We start from the raw sequence: 17,255 nt of genomic DNA on the forward strand, positions 1-17,255 counted from the left end.
ATTAGTTTCACTGGTATTTTTTTATATTTTTAAAATATGGTTAGTAGAATATTTTAAATTACTTATATGGCTCTCATTATATTAGCATTGGGCAGTGCTGGGCTATATTGTTTGGAATATTGTTACCAGAATACCCATCTGGATTAATCAGTGATGAACTCAATTCAAAAAAAGATGACAGTGTGAGAAATGAGGCAAAAATCTCCCAAAACCACATATAAAATGAAAATACAATAAATGCAACTATTCCTAAAAGAGTGACCAGAAATAAGATTGCACCAGCCAGTTTACACCTAGGAAAAGAGAACATCTCATGGAAAAGAGTAAAGTAATAAAACCATAACCCAGTGGGATCCAAGCCCTCCCCCGACACCAGCTCACCAGTGGAAGAGAAACAGAGCAGGGAGGGAGTAGAAGCCCAGGACTGCTAAATACCCAGCCCTAGAAATCTAATCCGGGAGCACAAACCCACATTGCATAGTGCTCTGGATTTAGAGGGATTGAAAAGCAAAGTCAGAGGATGAGATTCCAGTCACTGTGGAGAACAGGTTACCAGAACCAGCTGCTCTGGGATAAAAGAAAGGTGGGTACTTTGAAAGACTTCCCAACAGTGAGAGGGCTGCTAAAGGGGCAAGGATTACACAGAGCTTGCTGCTCAGGAGTAGAAACAGGTGGGCAAAATCATCCTGGCACACTCAGCCCACCAGGTTGGGAACTTTCAGGAGCGTCAGGTGCTCCATGCCCCTGGCTGGCAACACAGCCCCAAGGCCCCCTCACCGTGATAAGCAGCCTACCGCTCCTTCCTCCTGGCCTGCACATGTGCACAAACCTGCTGCCCTGCCATCACGCCAGGCCAGCCAAAGGGCAGCCCCACTTATGGCAACTACACAGGCTTAATGAAGAGACTGCACCCTGAACGCACAGCTAACTGGCCCTGACAGTGGAGGCAGGCACTGCAGCCAGGAAGCAGGAAAGAGCTCTGTTCTCCCGGCAGGCCCAGGGCAGTTTTCCTGTGACCCCCACCATTGCTCCAGTCCAGCAGGATGGCAGCTCTGCCTATGGCAGCTTAGGGGCTGCTCCCTGCACACATGGCTCACTGGCCCTGACAGCAGAGGCAGGCACTGAAGCCAGGAAGCAGGAAAGAGCTCTGTCCTCCTGGCAGGCAACCATGCAGCTCACCTGTGAACCCCACCAATGCTCCAGGCCAGCAGGAGGGCAGTCTCGCTTATGGCAGCTTAGGGGCTTAACACAGATGCTGCTGCCTGCACACAGCTCACTGGCCCTGACAGTGGAGACAGGCACTGCAATTAGGAAGCAGGAAAGAGCTCTCTCTTTAGAACAGGCACTGGCACCACTTGACTGCAACCACTACCATCGCTCCAGGTCCTAGGCAGCTGTGAAGAGCAGAGCTTCTGGACACTACAGGGCACCACCTACACAAACCTAATAGTTCTCATTATCCAATAGGATTATGAAAATGCAGAGGAGCCTTAATACAAAATCCCTCAAACACCAGGAAGAAGGCTCAGTGAAACTGAAATCACTGATCTTCCTGAAAAAGAATTTCAAAATAAAAGGCATAAGCATGCTAATGTAGCTACAGAAAAATATTCAAGAGCTAAGGGACGAATTCAGGAGGGACACAGACATCTTAAACAATACAGTTGCTGAAGTGAAACATACAATGGAGAGTGTTAAAAGCAGATTACATGAGGTAGGGGAGATGGTAAATGGAATAGAAATTAGAGAACAGGAACACAAAGAAACTGAGGCAGAGAGAGAAAAAAGGAATTCTAGGAATGAAACAATATTAAGAGAACTGCGTGACCAATCCAAACAGAACAATATTCACATTATAGGGGTTCAGAAGAAGGAGAGAGAGGAAAAGAGATAGAAAGTGTCTTTGAAGAAATGATTGATGAAAAAAGTCCCCAATCTGGGGAAGGAAATAGTCTCTCAGGTGCAGATCTCCCAACAAAAGGGACCCAAGGAGGACAACAACAAGACAAATAATAATTAAAATGGCAAAGATCAACGACAAGGACAAAGTATTAAAAGCAGGTAGAGAGAGAAAAAAGATCACCTACAAAGGAAAACCCATCAGGCTATCATCAGACTTCTCAGCAGAGACTTTACAGGCCAGAAGGGAGTGGCATGATATATTCAATGCAATGAAACAGAAGGACCTCAAACCAAGAACACTCTATCCAGCAAGATTATCATTTAAATTTGAAGGAGGGATTAAACAATTTCCAATAAGCAAAAGTTGAGGGAATTTACCTCCCACAAACCATCTCTACAGTGTATTTTAAAGGGACTACTTGAGATGGAAGTATGCCTAAGTCTCAATAGCTGTCACCAGAGAAAATAAAACCCACAGTAAAGGAAGTAGACCAATTAATTACTAACCAAATGCAAATTAAATCAGCTACCTACAAAGTCAGTCAAGGGATACACAGACTACGGAATATGACACCTAACATATGAAGAGTGGAGGAAGAAGAAAAAGAAGGGAGAAAAAAAAAGAATCTTCAGATTGTATTTACAACAGCGTCATAAGCAAGTTACGTTAGATTGTTAGATGGTAAAGAAGCTGCCCTTGAACCTTTGGTAACCATGAATCCAAAGCCTGCAATGGTGATAAGTACATATCTATAGATAATCAGCCTAAATGTAAATGGACTGAATGCACCAATCAAAAGACAAAGAGCTACAAAATGGATTAAAAAGCAAGACCCATCTATATGCTGCCTACAAGAGACTCACTACAAACCCTAAGACATACACAGACTAAAAGTGAAGGGATGGAAAAAGATATTTCATGCAAACAAAAGGGAGAAAAAAGCAGGAGTTGCAATACTTGTATCAGATAAAATAGACTTCAAAACAAAGAAAGTAACAAGAGACAAAGAAGGAAATTAAATAATGATAAAGGTCAGTCCAACAAGAGGATATAACCATTATAAATATCTATGCACCCAACATAGGAGTACCTACATATGTGCAACAAATACAAACAGAATTAAAGGGGGAAACAGAATGCAGTGCATTCATTTTAGGAGACTTCAGCACACCACTCACTCCAAAGGACAGATCAACCAGACAGAAAATAAGTAAGGACACAGAAGCACTGAACAACACACTAGAACAGATGGACCTAACAGACATCTACAGAACTCTACATCCAAAATCAACAGGATACACATTCTGCTCTAGTGCACATGGCACATTTTCCAGAATAGATCACACACTAGGCCACAAACAGAGCCTCAGTAAATTCAGAGAGACAGAAATTGTAACAACCAACTTATCAGATCACAAAGATATGAAACTAGAATAAACTGTACAAAGAAAACAAAAAACCCCACAAACACATGGAGGCTTAACAACATGCTCATAAATAATCAATGGATCAATGACCAAATTAAAACAGAGATCAAGCAATATATGGAGACAAATGACAACAACAGCACAAAGCCCCAACTTCTGTGCGACGCAGTGAAGGCACTTCTAAGAGGAAAGTATGTAGCAATTCAGGCCTATTTAAAGAAGGAAGAACAATCCCAAAGGAACAGTCTAAATTCACAATTAATGAAACTGGATAAAGAAGAACAAATGAGGCCCAAAGTCAGCAGAAGGAGGGAATAATAAAGATCAGAGAATAAATAAATAAAATTGAGAAGAATAAAACAATAGAAAGAATTAATGAAACCAAGAGCTGGTTCTTTGAGAAAATAAAATAGATAAAACCCTAGCCAGATTTATTAAGGAAAAAAGAGAATCAGAAATGAGAAAGGAAAAATCACTACAGACACCACAGACGTACAAAGAATTATTAGAGAATACTATGAAAATCTATATGCTAACAAACTGGATAACCCAGAAGAAATGGACAACTTTCTACAAAAACACAACCTTCAAAGACTGACCCAGGAAGAAACAGAAAACCTAAACAGACCAATTACCAGCAATGAAATTGAAACAATAATCAAAAAACTACCCAAAAACAAAATCCCTGGACCAGATAGATTCATTGCTGAATTTTATCAGACATTTAGAGAAGACATAATACCCATTCTCCTTAGTTTTCCAAAAAATAGAAGAGGAGGGAATACTTTCAAACTCATTCTATGAAGTCAGCATCACTCTAATACCAAAACCAGGCAAAGACACCACAATAAAAGAAAACTACAGACCAATGTCCCTGATGAACACAGATGCAAAAACCTTAACAAAATATTAGCAAACCAAATTAAAAAATATATCAAGAGGATCATACACCATGATCAAGTGGGATTCATCCCATGGATGCAAGGATGGTACAACATTTGAAAATCCATCAACGTCATCCACCACCATCAACAAAAAGAAGGACAAAAACCACATGATCATCTCCATAGATGCTGAAAAAGCATTTGACAAAATTCAAAACCCATTCATGATAAAAACTGTCAACAAAATTGGTACAGAGGGCAAGTACCTCAACATAATAAAGGCCATATATGACATATCCACGGCCAACATCATACTTAGCAGCAGGAAGCTGAAAGCTTTTCACCTAAGATTGGGAACAAGACAAGGATGCCCACTCTCCCCACTTTTATTCAACATAGTACTGGAGGTCCTAGCCATGGCAATCAGAACACAAAGAAATAAAAGGCATCCAGATTGGTAAGGAAGAAGTCAAACTGTCACTGTTTGCAGATGACATGATATTGTACATAAAAAACCCTAAAGACTCCACTCCAAAACTACTAGAACTAATATCTGAATTCAGCAAAGTTGCAGGATACAAAATTAATACACAGAAATGTGTTGCATTCCTATACACTAATGATGAACTAGCAGAAAGAGAAATCAGAAAACAATTCCATTCACAATTGCATCAAAAAGAATAAAATACATAGGAATAAACCTAACCAAGGAAGTGAAAGACCTATACCCTGAAACTACAAGACACTCTTAAGAGAAATTAAAGAGGACACTAGTAATGGAAATTCATCCCATGCTCTTGGGTAGGAAGAATTAATATTGTCAAAATGGCCATCCTTTCTAAAGCAATCTACAGATTCAATTCAATCCCTTTCAAAATACCAACAGCATTCTTCAATGAACTGGAACAAATAGTTCTAAAATTCATATGGAACCACAAAAGACCCAATAGCCAAAGCAATCCTGAGAAGGAAGAATGAAGCAGGGGCTATCTCGCTTCCCAACCTCAAGCTCTACTACAAAGCCACAGTAATCAAGACAATTCAGTACTGGCACAAGAACAGTCCCATAGACCAGTGGAACAGAATAGAGAGTCCAGATATTAACCCAAGCATATATGGTCAATTAATGTACAATAAAGGAGCAATGGATATACAATGTGGAAATGACAGCCTCTTCAACAGTTGGTGTTGGCAAAACTGGACAGCTACATGTAAGAGGATGAAACTGGATTACTGTCTAACTCCATTCACAAAAATAAACTTGAAATGGATCAAAGACCTGAAGGTAAGTCATGAAACCATAAAACTCTCAGAAGAAAACCTAGGCAAAACTCTCTTGAATATAAACATGAACAACTTCTTCATGAACATATCTCCATGGGCAAGGGAAACAAAAGCAAAAATGAACAAGTGGGACTATATCAAACTAAAAACCTTCTGTACAGCAAAGAACACCATTAGCAGAACAAAAAGGCATCCTACAGTATGGGAGAATATATTCATAAATGACATATCCGATAAGGGGTTGACATCCAAAATATAGAAAGAGCTCACGCACCTCAACAAACAAAAAGCAAATAACCCAATTAAAAAATGGGCAGAGGATCTGAACAGACACTTCTCCAAAGAAGAAATTCAGATGGCCAACAGGCACATGAAAAGATGCTCCACATTGCTAATAATCAGGGAAATGCAAATTAAAACCACATGAGATATCACCTCACACCAGTTAGGATGGCCACCATCCAAAAGACAAGCAACAACACATGTTGGCCAGGATGCAGAGAAAGGGGAACCCTCCTACACTGCTGGTGGGAATGTAAGCTAGTTCAACCATTGTGGAAAGCAATATGGAGGTTCCTCAAAAAACTAAAAATAGAAATACCATTTGACTGGGAATTCCACTCCTAAGAATTTACCCGAAGAAAACAAGATCACAGATTCAAAAGGACATATGCACCCCTATGTTTATCGCAGCACTATGTACAATAGCTAAAGTACTGCAATGCCTCTTAATCTCCTCCTCCAACAGTAAGTGTCCATCAGTAGATGAATGGATAAAGAAGATGTGGTACATATACACAATGGAATATTATTCGGCCATGAGAAGAAAACAAATCCTACCATTTGTAACAACATGGATGGAGCTAGTGGGTATTATGCTCAGTGAAATAAGCCAGGTGGAGAAAGACAAATACCAAATGATTTCACTCATGTGTGGAGTATAACAGCAAAGCAAAAGTGAAAAAAACAAAGGAAGAGCAGACTCACAGACTCCAAGAAGGGACTAGCATTTGCCAAATGGAAGTGGGTGGGAAGTGGGGATGGGGAGGGAGGGAGAAGGGGATTAAGGGGCATTATGACTAGCGTACATAATGTAGGGGGGTCATGGATAGGGCAATATAGTCGAGAAGACAAGTAGTGACTCTATAGTGTCTTACTATGCTGGTGGACAGTGACTATAATGGGGTGGGGAACTTATCAATGATACCTTAATATACATATCAATGATACCTTAATTAAAAAAAAACCTGATGAACTCCCCCCATGTAAAATGTTTTACTATGCTCCACAATATAAAAATTTCCATCATCTATTAACCCTAGAGAAAAGTTAGTTTTAATACTGGAGTGGTAAAACTTTAAAGTGCACTAAATAATTCTACTTACACCATATAGCTTCTGGGTTTCTTTTCCAGGGAGATTTTTTCCAAGTAATGAGATAAATAGTACAATAATGCCATGAGGAAATTGTCAAGACTCTTACTCCTATGGGGGGATTTAAAAAAATAATGACTGCTAACATATTTCAAACATAAAGCTTTTCATAAATAATATACGGGTACACAACAAAGAATAAGTAGAAACATGTTATCATGCCTAATCACACAACTAATTTACATTTAAAATTCTGTCTACTATACTGCTGAAGATATAAGAAATATGATTTTTTAAACAAAACTTTTGGGGAGGTCACACAGTAAATTATAGTTTTAATTATCAGTTAATTTTCATTTTCTAAGTTTTTGTTATACAAGTAATATTGTTCCATTGTTTAAAAAATGTGCATGTACATAGCAAGTAAAAAGTTCTTTTCCTTCACCATCTTACTCCCTAGAGGTAGCCACTGTTAAAAGTTTGTCAAGAATCCTTCTTGAACTTTCTAAAACAGGCAATCACATATACATATGCATGAACACACGCCTTAAAATTGTCTTTAACAAACAGGATAATGCTTTATATTCAAGTCTTTGCAACTTGTTCTTGTCACTTACTTGTGTAGCCGGGACCTCTTTCCATGACACTACATATAGATTTTCCTCATTCTTTTAAATAGCTGAATAAAGTACTCTATCTCTCATAATTCATTTAACTAGTCTTCTGTTGATGGATATGTCGGTCTTTTAAAAATATTATAGACAGTGCTGCAGTATCTATCTTATAGCCCTATTTTTGTGTAACTTCCTAGAAGTGAAATTGCAAAGATGACTATAGTATATATGCATACTGAAGTCTGTAAGTTTTGCTCTCCAAAAAGAGTGCATTGACTTACAGTCCTATCTCATTTGTTTTACATCTAGAAGTCTTTTTCTTTCTAAGTATTCTTACAAGATTTGTGCTGCTTCCTTTCTAGCTGCAACTGGAAATTCTTACCCTGGCATACATGTCCTCACTGAGAACAGGGTGCAGGTGAGCATTTCCAGATTTTTTTTTCACAATATTAATAACTACCTGTCCGAGGTTGGATTCTCCCAGAAACAGACCCTGAGACAAAGATTTGAGAATAAGTAGTATACTCGGGAAGTAATCTCAGGAAATATCAGTAGGGGAGTGGGGAAGTGAGACAGGAAAGGGAAGGAAGCCAACAAAGGGGTGTTAACAAGTTCATTTTCACTGTGGACAAATATAATTCAGTCCCATGGAAGACTCTAGGAGACAGTGTAGGAAACTTCTAGGCATTATCTTGACAGATGGAAAGCAGGACACTTACCTACCAACTGCCCCTCTGGCACACCACTCATTAGAGGCTGCTTCTGGGTCACTGACGCCCTAGTGCTCCTAGCTTGCCCTGTAATCGGGTGACTATGCTCCTGCTGCAGAATAAAGCTTCAGGCACAGAATCTCGGGTGTTTGCCATAAGCAGCCTTCACAGACCACTGAGGGAATTTGGGAGGGCTGCCAATAGCGCTGGGGCCCAGCTCTCACTGAGCATCCATCAGCTCAGGCGCCTCGTAAAGCACCTTTCATGCTTAGACATATTGGAGACACCATAACTTCCAATTTTTTATCTGAGGAAAGTGACGCTTAGAAAAGCCCAGAAACTCACATAGTGTCACACACATAGTATTCGTTGGGGGTGCCAAACATACTAGCGGAGAAAACTGATCTTCAGTAAATGAGTATACCCTTTAACTATTGTATAAATATAGTACAGTCTTTATGGGACTCTGACAATGTGCCTGCCATACTCCTTGGCCTGGAACTTTATCTTGTGCTCCCATGACTTCTGGCTTCCTCTCTTCAGTCTCAGTCTTTGAGAATGAGTCCTGAGAGGGTGGCTTGCAGAGAGCCAGCCCCATGCCCTTTCTCCAAAATCAGATTCGTCATCACTTATCAGATGGAATTACTTCAAAACAAGGGATCAAAGATCTAAAATGTCTCTCAAGCATTACATACCTCATGAATGTTGTAAAAGAACAGATCCGCTGCATCTCAGTATCTTGTAGTAGAAGCAAAGCAACGACTGAAAGGAGAGAAGATGGACAATTGAAAGAAAGACAAAGAGCTGCCTCAGAGGTTCACACCAATAAGATACGTAAAGATGATGGGACAGTCACTCACATTTAGCATCATGCAGTGTGACGTTGCCCTGCTGACCTCGTTTCTCTAAGGCTTTAGGTGTCTTATCATCTTTTGAAGCAAACCTTTTATCTGTCGACCTGTTTTGGAATATAACAGTCTCTAGTAGAGCTTTGAAAGGTGTCACTTGTAACTCTATGCGGAGGTGCATGAGGCTTTTACTACAAATGAGAGCCTAAGTATCATAAGTGGGTTTTGTTTAATGCAGGATTACTTAAGAATGCATTTTAGCAACATTATCCTTACTATGCTAGGAGTAGGAGGAATGCACACCACGTAACATAAAATATAAATACTAACTCCGTACAAAAAAGATAATTTAAATCCCCTATTTACAGGGTAGCTACCCTGTTCAGAATTTTTTTTAAATATAAAAAGCTGAAAATTTGCTAATAGCCAAATTATCATAGGGATACATTTATAGGGACTACTGTACTCCCACCATAATTGTGAAATAGTGCATATCCTTTCCTTGGGAATGATATTATCTGAGTGTTTGGAAAGGCTTCTGCTGAGAGGTGCTGTTAGCAACGCTGTGACAGTTGGGAAGTTAAGATACCTGTCTGAAGCTGGACCATCAATTTCAGCAAAGTGGACTGCTTTGCCTTTCTTTCCTTTTTCCCTGAGTTCCATTGCAGGTGTAAAACTGTAACAGAAATGAGAAAATTAGGAACTTCCCTTTTTCCTAGGGGAAAACTAGTCATATCAGCACCTTAGCTCATGATTATGAGTGGAGCTTGAAAAGAAACTGAGGCACTGCAGTACTTAATTAATGTATTTATAAATGGATCAATCATCCAGAAAAAGATTAAAATTCAGACTTTATATTCAGCCTCTACATATCAGCAGCTTTCAAAACACCACCATATACAAAACATTTCCATCTGAAAATGTTGCAATCACTTCACCACAAAAAACAGAAAGCTCATGATAAGTTTGGAAGGACTTTTTGATTTATTGGGCATTTGTTATGTGCCAAGTGCTTTTAAGTACGATCTTAATTAATCCTCACAGCAACTCTATGAGGAAAATATTACTAGTATTGCCTTGTTTACATGTGAGAAAAACTGAAGCTTAGAGAGAAATAAAGTAATCTGACCAAGATCACTTAGCAGGTGCCAAAGTCAGAACTGGGGCCAGGTTTTAAACACTAGGCAATCTTGCCTGCCAAGCAGCCATCTCAGTTGTCACTGCTATGGCTTCTTCTACTGGCCTTGACTATCTCTAGAAGGTTTCAGGACCCTTTGTATAACTTAAGGTTTCTTAAACTCTATAGTCCTACAAACACTACTAAGTAATAATGAGCCTAACTAACAAGGGACCATAATTAAGCAACAAACAAATATAGACTGGGGCTATACTCTATGTCACACATTGCTATGACAGCAAAAATAATATAGTGTCTGCCTAGAGTCAGTACACAGACTCTCAGGAGTATCAGCAAATTTTAACAGAAAAACTGAGAAAAGTATTTTTGAAAACCAGCAGAATGTAGTTTCTGCCTGAGAAAGAGTACATTTTCCGGGAGAACTCTGCTGTATACTAAATACATTGGTTTGGTAGTCCAGTGTGGGTTACATCTTTTTATTTTTCTGTCTGAAGCAATGCCATGTTGATAACATGACCCAAAAGCTTAATCTCTGCCCACAGTTACATGTCTCTCTGTTAAGCATAAGTATAGATGTACTAACAGAAGCACTTTCCCCGACACTTTAGTCATTCTATCAAGAGGAATATCAATCATGTATAACCTCATTACCTCCCTGTCAACACAACAGTTTTGAAACAACTTCCTTTGACAATTTTCTGGGATTGATGTTGCCCACAAAGTAATCATTCTAGAGAAATACCTCCCCATGGGAATAGTAAAGTTAATCAGTTTGGTACTTTCTTCTTCCAGGAGCTTTTCCTGATCTCCTGGCAATATCTGGGTTGTAGAATACATTAGCAAATGTACAGAATCTCTTCTCAAGGGAATGACTTTTTAATATTTTTCTACCTTTATTTTTTAAAGACCACTGACATCAAGTTGGCTAGTGGGTGATTTCTGTTTTTCATTCTTTCTGATGCTCCTTTTATCATTGGTTTCCAAAGAGTGGCTATTTCATGGGGAGAGTGTGCTGAAATACTGAGAAGGGAATGAGCAGGAGAAAAAAAATGGGAGCACACCAAATGTTGAGGATGGCTATCTCCAAAAAGAGAAGGGGGGTCAGACAGGCAAAGAGGTGGGATGGTGAGGAAGAAATTAATCTTCCACATTTGCATACTTCCGTATTCTTTGATTTTCTTTATAACAGGAATATATTGATTTGTAATCTGACCAACTAAAACAATGTTGATAAAGATATAGAGGAAGAAACACTATGTGGTCAACACAATCTAGTGACAGACCATTTAGAGAGCCTTTAACTCAAACCCCCAAACATTCGAACATTTTCTTATGGCTCTTTAAAGCCTGCTCCGCTTTCTAAATCTAAAGTACAGATTAAGTCCCTCCTGCTTTAATATAATCATCCTAAACAAGAACACAAAGTCGCTTTCAGGTTTTTCCTTGGATCATCACAGTGTTTTGGCCATTTACAAACCATCAGCTGCTCCTTTCCTATCAGACTAGAGAAGTCTCAGGTCACCAGCTCTCCCCAGGGTTTCTCTTCTCCAGAAGATGAGAGAAGATAGAAAATACCCAATCTAAGTTAATTTCAAATGAAATTGCTATCTCCTATCCTCAGTCCCACCCTATAAATCAAAATTTCTTGTCTACTAGTTTGCTTGAGATGATCTGAGATGAGTCTTAAAATAAGAAATTTGAAAGGCTACATTGGGAGTATCTTGTAGATCAGGTCTATGAACTAAGTTAAATAATATTAGAATCATAAAAATCACAGAATTTCTGGGTGAGAGGACACCAAAAGTTCATCTAGTACATGGCTGTCACTTTACTGATGGAGCACTAAGGCTCAGAGAGGCTGACCCATGCTCAGGATTTGAAATTTGTGGCAGGCACTGCCTGTCCTTAGCTAGTAGTCTGGCATTTACTGCTAAACCTCAAGTCTTTCTCCTCTGATCTCGGACATGCGTTTCCTACTCCACACTTGCCTAAGTGCTTTTCATGTAGCTGGAGTCATTCTCCTCGTTGGCTGATGAGGTGGATTTCTCTTTGTGAGTGCCCTGCCATAACTCTAAAGGCAGCCTACACACACAGTACATTTGGAATCACTAAGAAGCATCACTAGTAATAACTGAAAAACTGTCTTTTGAATTGTACCTCTGGTGGGCTCCCAAAACACACTCTGAGCTAGGTCTGTACCCTCCTCCAGTCTCCACAGTCTGCCCCACAGTTTGGCAGCCCACTTAGAACCTGGTTTGTTTACAGATGCCATTTTCTCAGTGTGCTTTTCTAATATTACAATATAATCATGTCACTTACCTTTGCCTTGAAATAAATGAGAAAAAAAATTTTCCCCTAGAATCCATCACTAAAATGCTGAGAGCTGGACCACTCTTGGCTTCTATACAAGTCAGCTCTTCAGTAGTTCTTAGAGACTTCTCTTAGGCCACGATGAAAGACAACAGAAGTCCGGGGCTTCTGGAGGTGTAGCATTTCCTCAGTTGTATGTCCTTAGGGGAGCCAGTGACCTTGGTAAACACTTGTACAGGCTACTGGCTCTCTCCCAGCTGAGAGTAGGGGCTCTTGAAACAAGAAGGGATAGGACTACACTGATACTGTATCAGAGAAAATCATATGTCATGGGGCAGCCCAAATGTGGCCTGTGAATAAAGATACTCCCTCTTTAACAAATAAGAAAGAAATGGGCATGCATGGTGATGAATCATGCAACACCCTCATTTACTACTCACAAAGCATTATCATTTCATTTTATAGATAAGAGAATTGCTAATCAGTTAGGCCAAGAAACTTGACAAATGGTAACTACTTAGTAAGTGACAGAGCTAGGATTTGAACCCAGGTCTTCCTCCAAAACCATTCTTCACTGTCTCTTCCTTAATTGCCTATTAAGAAATAATGACCAACCTTCCCCTGTTTGCTATTGTGTCCATTTCCTGCATGCAGGTTGTGGATAGCCTGTTGTATTCTGACATAATGATCTCCCTCAGGATAAATCTGCAAAAGTAAGGCAAGACCTGCCTGTGAACAGGGTAAGATTCCTCCAAAAGGTAAGATTCCCAATGCCATTCATCCAAGAAGGATGCCAGAATTACTAGGTGGGTGAGAGGAAAGGGATCACTTGCTCTTGACCTGAACTTGAGAATACGTAGAAGTCTGCAAACTCCTGTTGGCCAGTGGGTGTAAAAAGTGGCATACCCCATGTGGAAGAAGACTAAAACCCCCACAGAGACTTCCAGGGTCTAAAATTGGTGGGATAATAATTGAAGGCCCCTAAGATCAAGCTGTTACTTTGCAAAGCAGATTATCTGGATTCATGACACTCCAAATATCCCCTCCCCCCATTTCTGGCTGCTCTCTCTTAGTCCCCTTCTAAAGCTCCTTTTCCTCAGCATGTTTCCTAAGTAAGGGCCTTTCTCAAAGTTTCATCTGGTTACTGTTCTTACTGTTCTTAAATAAATGTTATCTCCACTAAATTGATAACTCACAAATTTATACTTAAGATTCAGATCTTTCCACAGACCTGTGAACTGATACTTCTGCCTACTGGACATCTTTGCTTGGGCCTCCTGCAGACACCTCACACTCAGTATGTTCAAAACTGAACGCATTGCCCTTTAACTTGTATTCCCTCTGCCTATTTCCCCCCATCTCAGCAAATGGGTACCACCACCCACCGGCTGTTCAAGCCAGAAAACGGTGTCATCCTTGATTCCTCAGTCACCCTTAGCCCTCACAGCCCACTAACCACTTAATTATTTAATATATCTTGAATTTGTCTACTTCCCTCTCTTCCCATTGCATATCTTAGTTTTAACCATCATCCATCAATTGAATTTCTGCAAATGCTTCTTAACTGATCTCCCTGCCTCCAGTCTTACAACCCTCCAAACTATTCTCCACACCGGAGTCAGTTTTCTAAGATACAGTTCTAATCACAGTTTACTTTCCTGTTCAAAACCTTTCAATGACTTCCCTGTGCCCTCTGAATAAAGTTCAAATTCCTCAGCATGATAAGCAAGACCTTTCATGGTCTTGCCCTGGTTTAAACCTTCTATTCATCTTTTAACATTCACTTGGAATTCTACTACTGAACTCAATGCAGTCTCACATATGTCCCATGCCCTCTCGGGATGGGCCTCTGTGCATGCTGTTCCTTCTGCCTAGAACGTGCTCTCCACCCCAACCAAATCTCCCTTTGCTTTGCCAACTCCTACTCCTCCTCAGTCTTGGCTTGGATATTGCCTCTCTGGGAAGCCTTCCCTGTCTCTCCTGCCCCCTGGACTTCAGGAAATGGCCCCATTTGGGTACTGGCTCAGGTACTTGGGAGGACACAGTTCTCCAGTGTGGCAGTGGCAGCAGGTACTGATGAGTAAGCCTCAAGCACAGCAGCAACCTCAGCGAAGAGTTCAGGTCAGTAGCACTGATTCTCCTCCCAGCAGTGGCCCGGAAGGGCCTGGTTTGTTTTCAGTAAGAAGGGCAGCAATGATATCCCTCCTTGTACCTTCAAATTGCCCACGTTTTCCTGTCTGTATTACCTCTTTTCCACCGTGCTCAGTGGGAAAGTTCTTCCTATCTTTTCCAAGCCGATCTGTGTGCTCTTAATCCCATTCCTATCTTCTTTCTCTTCATTCCATCTCTTCTTTCTCCCCAAACAAACTTGAGCCACCCAATCACCCAAGCCAGACACCTGGGAATCACCTAAACACCTACTTCTCCCTCTCTCTTCACATCCAGGCACCACATTCTATCAACTCTGCCAAACATTCCTGTCAACTCCATCTCAAGTATTTGAGTCCTGCACTCTCCTCTCTGTTCCCACCAACAGACTTTGTTTTGACTCTTACTGTTTCTTACCTGTATGCCTATCTGTAATCCTCCTCCAACTTGCCCTCTAATTGATCTCCTGCCTCTAGTCCTCCTCTGCTTGAATCTAGTTGGTTTACTGAACATGTTCAATAAACATCTGGCGAAGGCCTACTCTGTGAAGTTCTATAGATGGCTCCAGGCACACAAGGATGAGTGAGATAGTCCCTGCCCATGAGGGACCTGTGGTCTAGTTGAGGGAGACAGTTTACATGGTGGAAAGGGCTTTGGCACCAGACAAATCTTGGTACAAAATGTCAGTTCTGCTATATAACATACAGTCATATATAGGCTAAATGACTTTGGTTCAATTAATCTCCCTGAGCCCTGTTTCTTCATCTGTAAAATGGGGATATTAATGCTCACTTTCTATGGCTATTGTAAGAATAAGAAAATATGCAAATGTCTGGCACATAATAGGTACACAGCAGACAGCGGCTAGTATTATTAATTCAGCTGGACACTCTTAAGAGCCAGTATTTTCTCAATGGAGATTAGTTTTTTCTAATAACTTTACCTTGTAGAATTTACCATGTATTGCAGTAGATATAATATGGTCCTACAAAAGTAAAAATATATTTCTATTAACTAGGCAATTTTATAAAGTAGCTAAGAATATGGACTCTGTGCTGAACAGACCTAGATTTAAATCATTGTTGTCACCTCTAAACTGTGTGATTTACCCAAGTCACTTAATTTTCCTTAGACTGCTTAACTATTTGATATCAGACCCTTCATTTGTGAAACTGGTTTAATATGCAGCTTTACCAAGGGTTGGTAAACAGTGTCTGGTACATGGAAAGTAGCTGATAAATATTATCAGAAAGTGGTATCTGCTTACCAAAAGGGGTATCTTTAGATACCCATTTCTAGATGGTGGGATTTCAGTAGATATTCATCTTATTCTTTATATTCTTCTGTATTGCTTGAATTTTTTTTTACACTGAGCAAATGCAATTTTTGCAAGTTATAAAAGGTTTTGTTAAATTTTACCTTCTGAATTCAAGAGTTCTGCTTTCATCTTTCCAGTACCAGGTCCCTAATCGTAATCCCAACTGCTGTAAAATGAAACGCAGCAGAAATTAAAACTTCTATTTTCAATCCATAGGTCACAATGAACTTTTAACAATAATTCCCACTAGGTGCTCTTTAACTCAATTCAATAAATATGTAGAATCTTAAAGTGTCTTTTTTTTTTTACTTGAAACGACTGTATCCTTTTGGTTGCTTTTAGGTGTAGTTTCAGTAGAAAGGAAGGAAGGGAAGGTAGAGGAAGAAAGAAGGAAACTTCACTTAGTCTGCACTATCTCAAAGCCCACCATTAGCAGTTTGCCGACTGACTGGGACTCGGGCCACAATGAACTGATGCCCGGGGGAGCAGCCTCAACCTTTCGGAGCAATTAGACATTCATAACCGGGGAAGCCTGCTCTGACACCGACCCCGCCCGTTAGAGGAAATCTCTAACAAGTTTACCCTTTTCAAGCAGTGACAGCTACCAACTCACCGGCCTATCCTCTCCCGGGATCGCACCCAGAGCAGGAAAGCTTGCTTCTTCCGCAGGGGGACTTTTTATTTTGCAAACAACCTATTAGGAGTGGGGAGGTAGAACTTTCATAACTTCCTAAGTATCTGAGAAAAGAGCCAGATTCAACTGCTATCGCCAGCGGGCTACACCTCCGGAGTTCCGGGGGTGGGCGGGGGTGTGGTGTCGGAATATGCCCGCTTCCCTTTTAGTAGCGCTCGCCCGGGCGCTGTTCGGCGACCGTCCAGAGGAGGAGGGCAGCGCCGCCGCAGGGGAAACGAGGGCGTCCCGGCCCCGCCACCCAGCCTTCTGGGGCGCCGCGGCAGGGCGGGGGCCTCAGGGCCGACCTTCCGCTGGCCGCCGGAGTGGACGCGACCAGGGCTGCACTTACATCCTGCTGGGAAGCTGTCTGCAAGTTCAACCGCCTCCTCCCGGAACAAAAATCCGGCACCTGATGCATGGCCTCACGCAGCGCGCCTCGGAGCGTCGCCGAGGCAACCGCCGGCGGGCGTCTGGAAACAGCGGGCAGGGGGCGGGCGAGGGGCGTGGACCCCGCTGCGCTGGTGGGCGGGCCCTGGACCGCGGGCGCCCCGGCTCTGGCGTTGCCCGGTGCACCCTGTAACGAGCTTTGCCCTGGTGGCTTATTGGCATGTCCACAGTAAAGCTG

General features: G+C 41.1%; 1 protein-coding gene across 8 annotated transcripts in view; it reads right to left on the reverse strand.

Moving 5' to 3' along the window:
* Nucleotides 1-17,255, reverse strand: part of PPP1R36 (protein phosphatase 1 regulatory subunit 36) — a 36,583-nt gene extending 19,328 nt beyond the window's left edge. The window contains exons 1-7 of one of the 8 annotated variants that reach the window (XM_036906062.2): nt 16,980-17,184; nt 16,571-16,651; nt 16,059-16,123; nt 9,633-9,719; nt 9,056-9,153; nt 8,891-8,957; nt 6,884-6,982 (exon numbers count right to left, since the gene is read on the reverse strand). In XM_036906062.2, the coding sequence (XP_036761957.2) occupies nt 6,884-6,982; nt 8,891-8,957; nt 9,056-9,153; nt 9,633-9,719; nt 16,059-16,123; nt 16,571-16,651; nt 16,980-17,048 (566 nt within the window). In that variant the 5' untranslated portion in view covers nt 17,049-17,184. Of the gene's footprint in view, nt 1-6,883; nt 6,983-8,890; nt 8,958-9,055; nt 9,154-9,632; nt 9,720-12,500; nt 12,764-16,058; nt 16,124-16,570 lie in introns of all 8 variants that reach the window. The other 7 variants (XM_036906069.2, XM_057488383.1, XM_036906064.2 and 4 more) reach the window with 7 other exon arrangements.

Source organism: Manis pentadactyla, chromosome 11 (assembly GCF_030020395.1).
Source record: "Manis pentadactyla isolate mManPen7 chromosome 11, mManPen7.hap1, whole genome shotgun sequence".
Classification (NCBI taxonomy): domain Eukaryota; kingdom Metazoa; phylum Chordata; class Mammalia; order Pholidota; family Manidae; genus Manis; species Manis pentadactyla.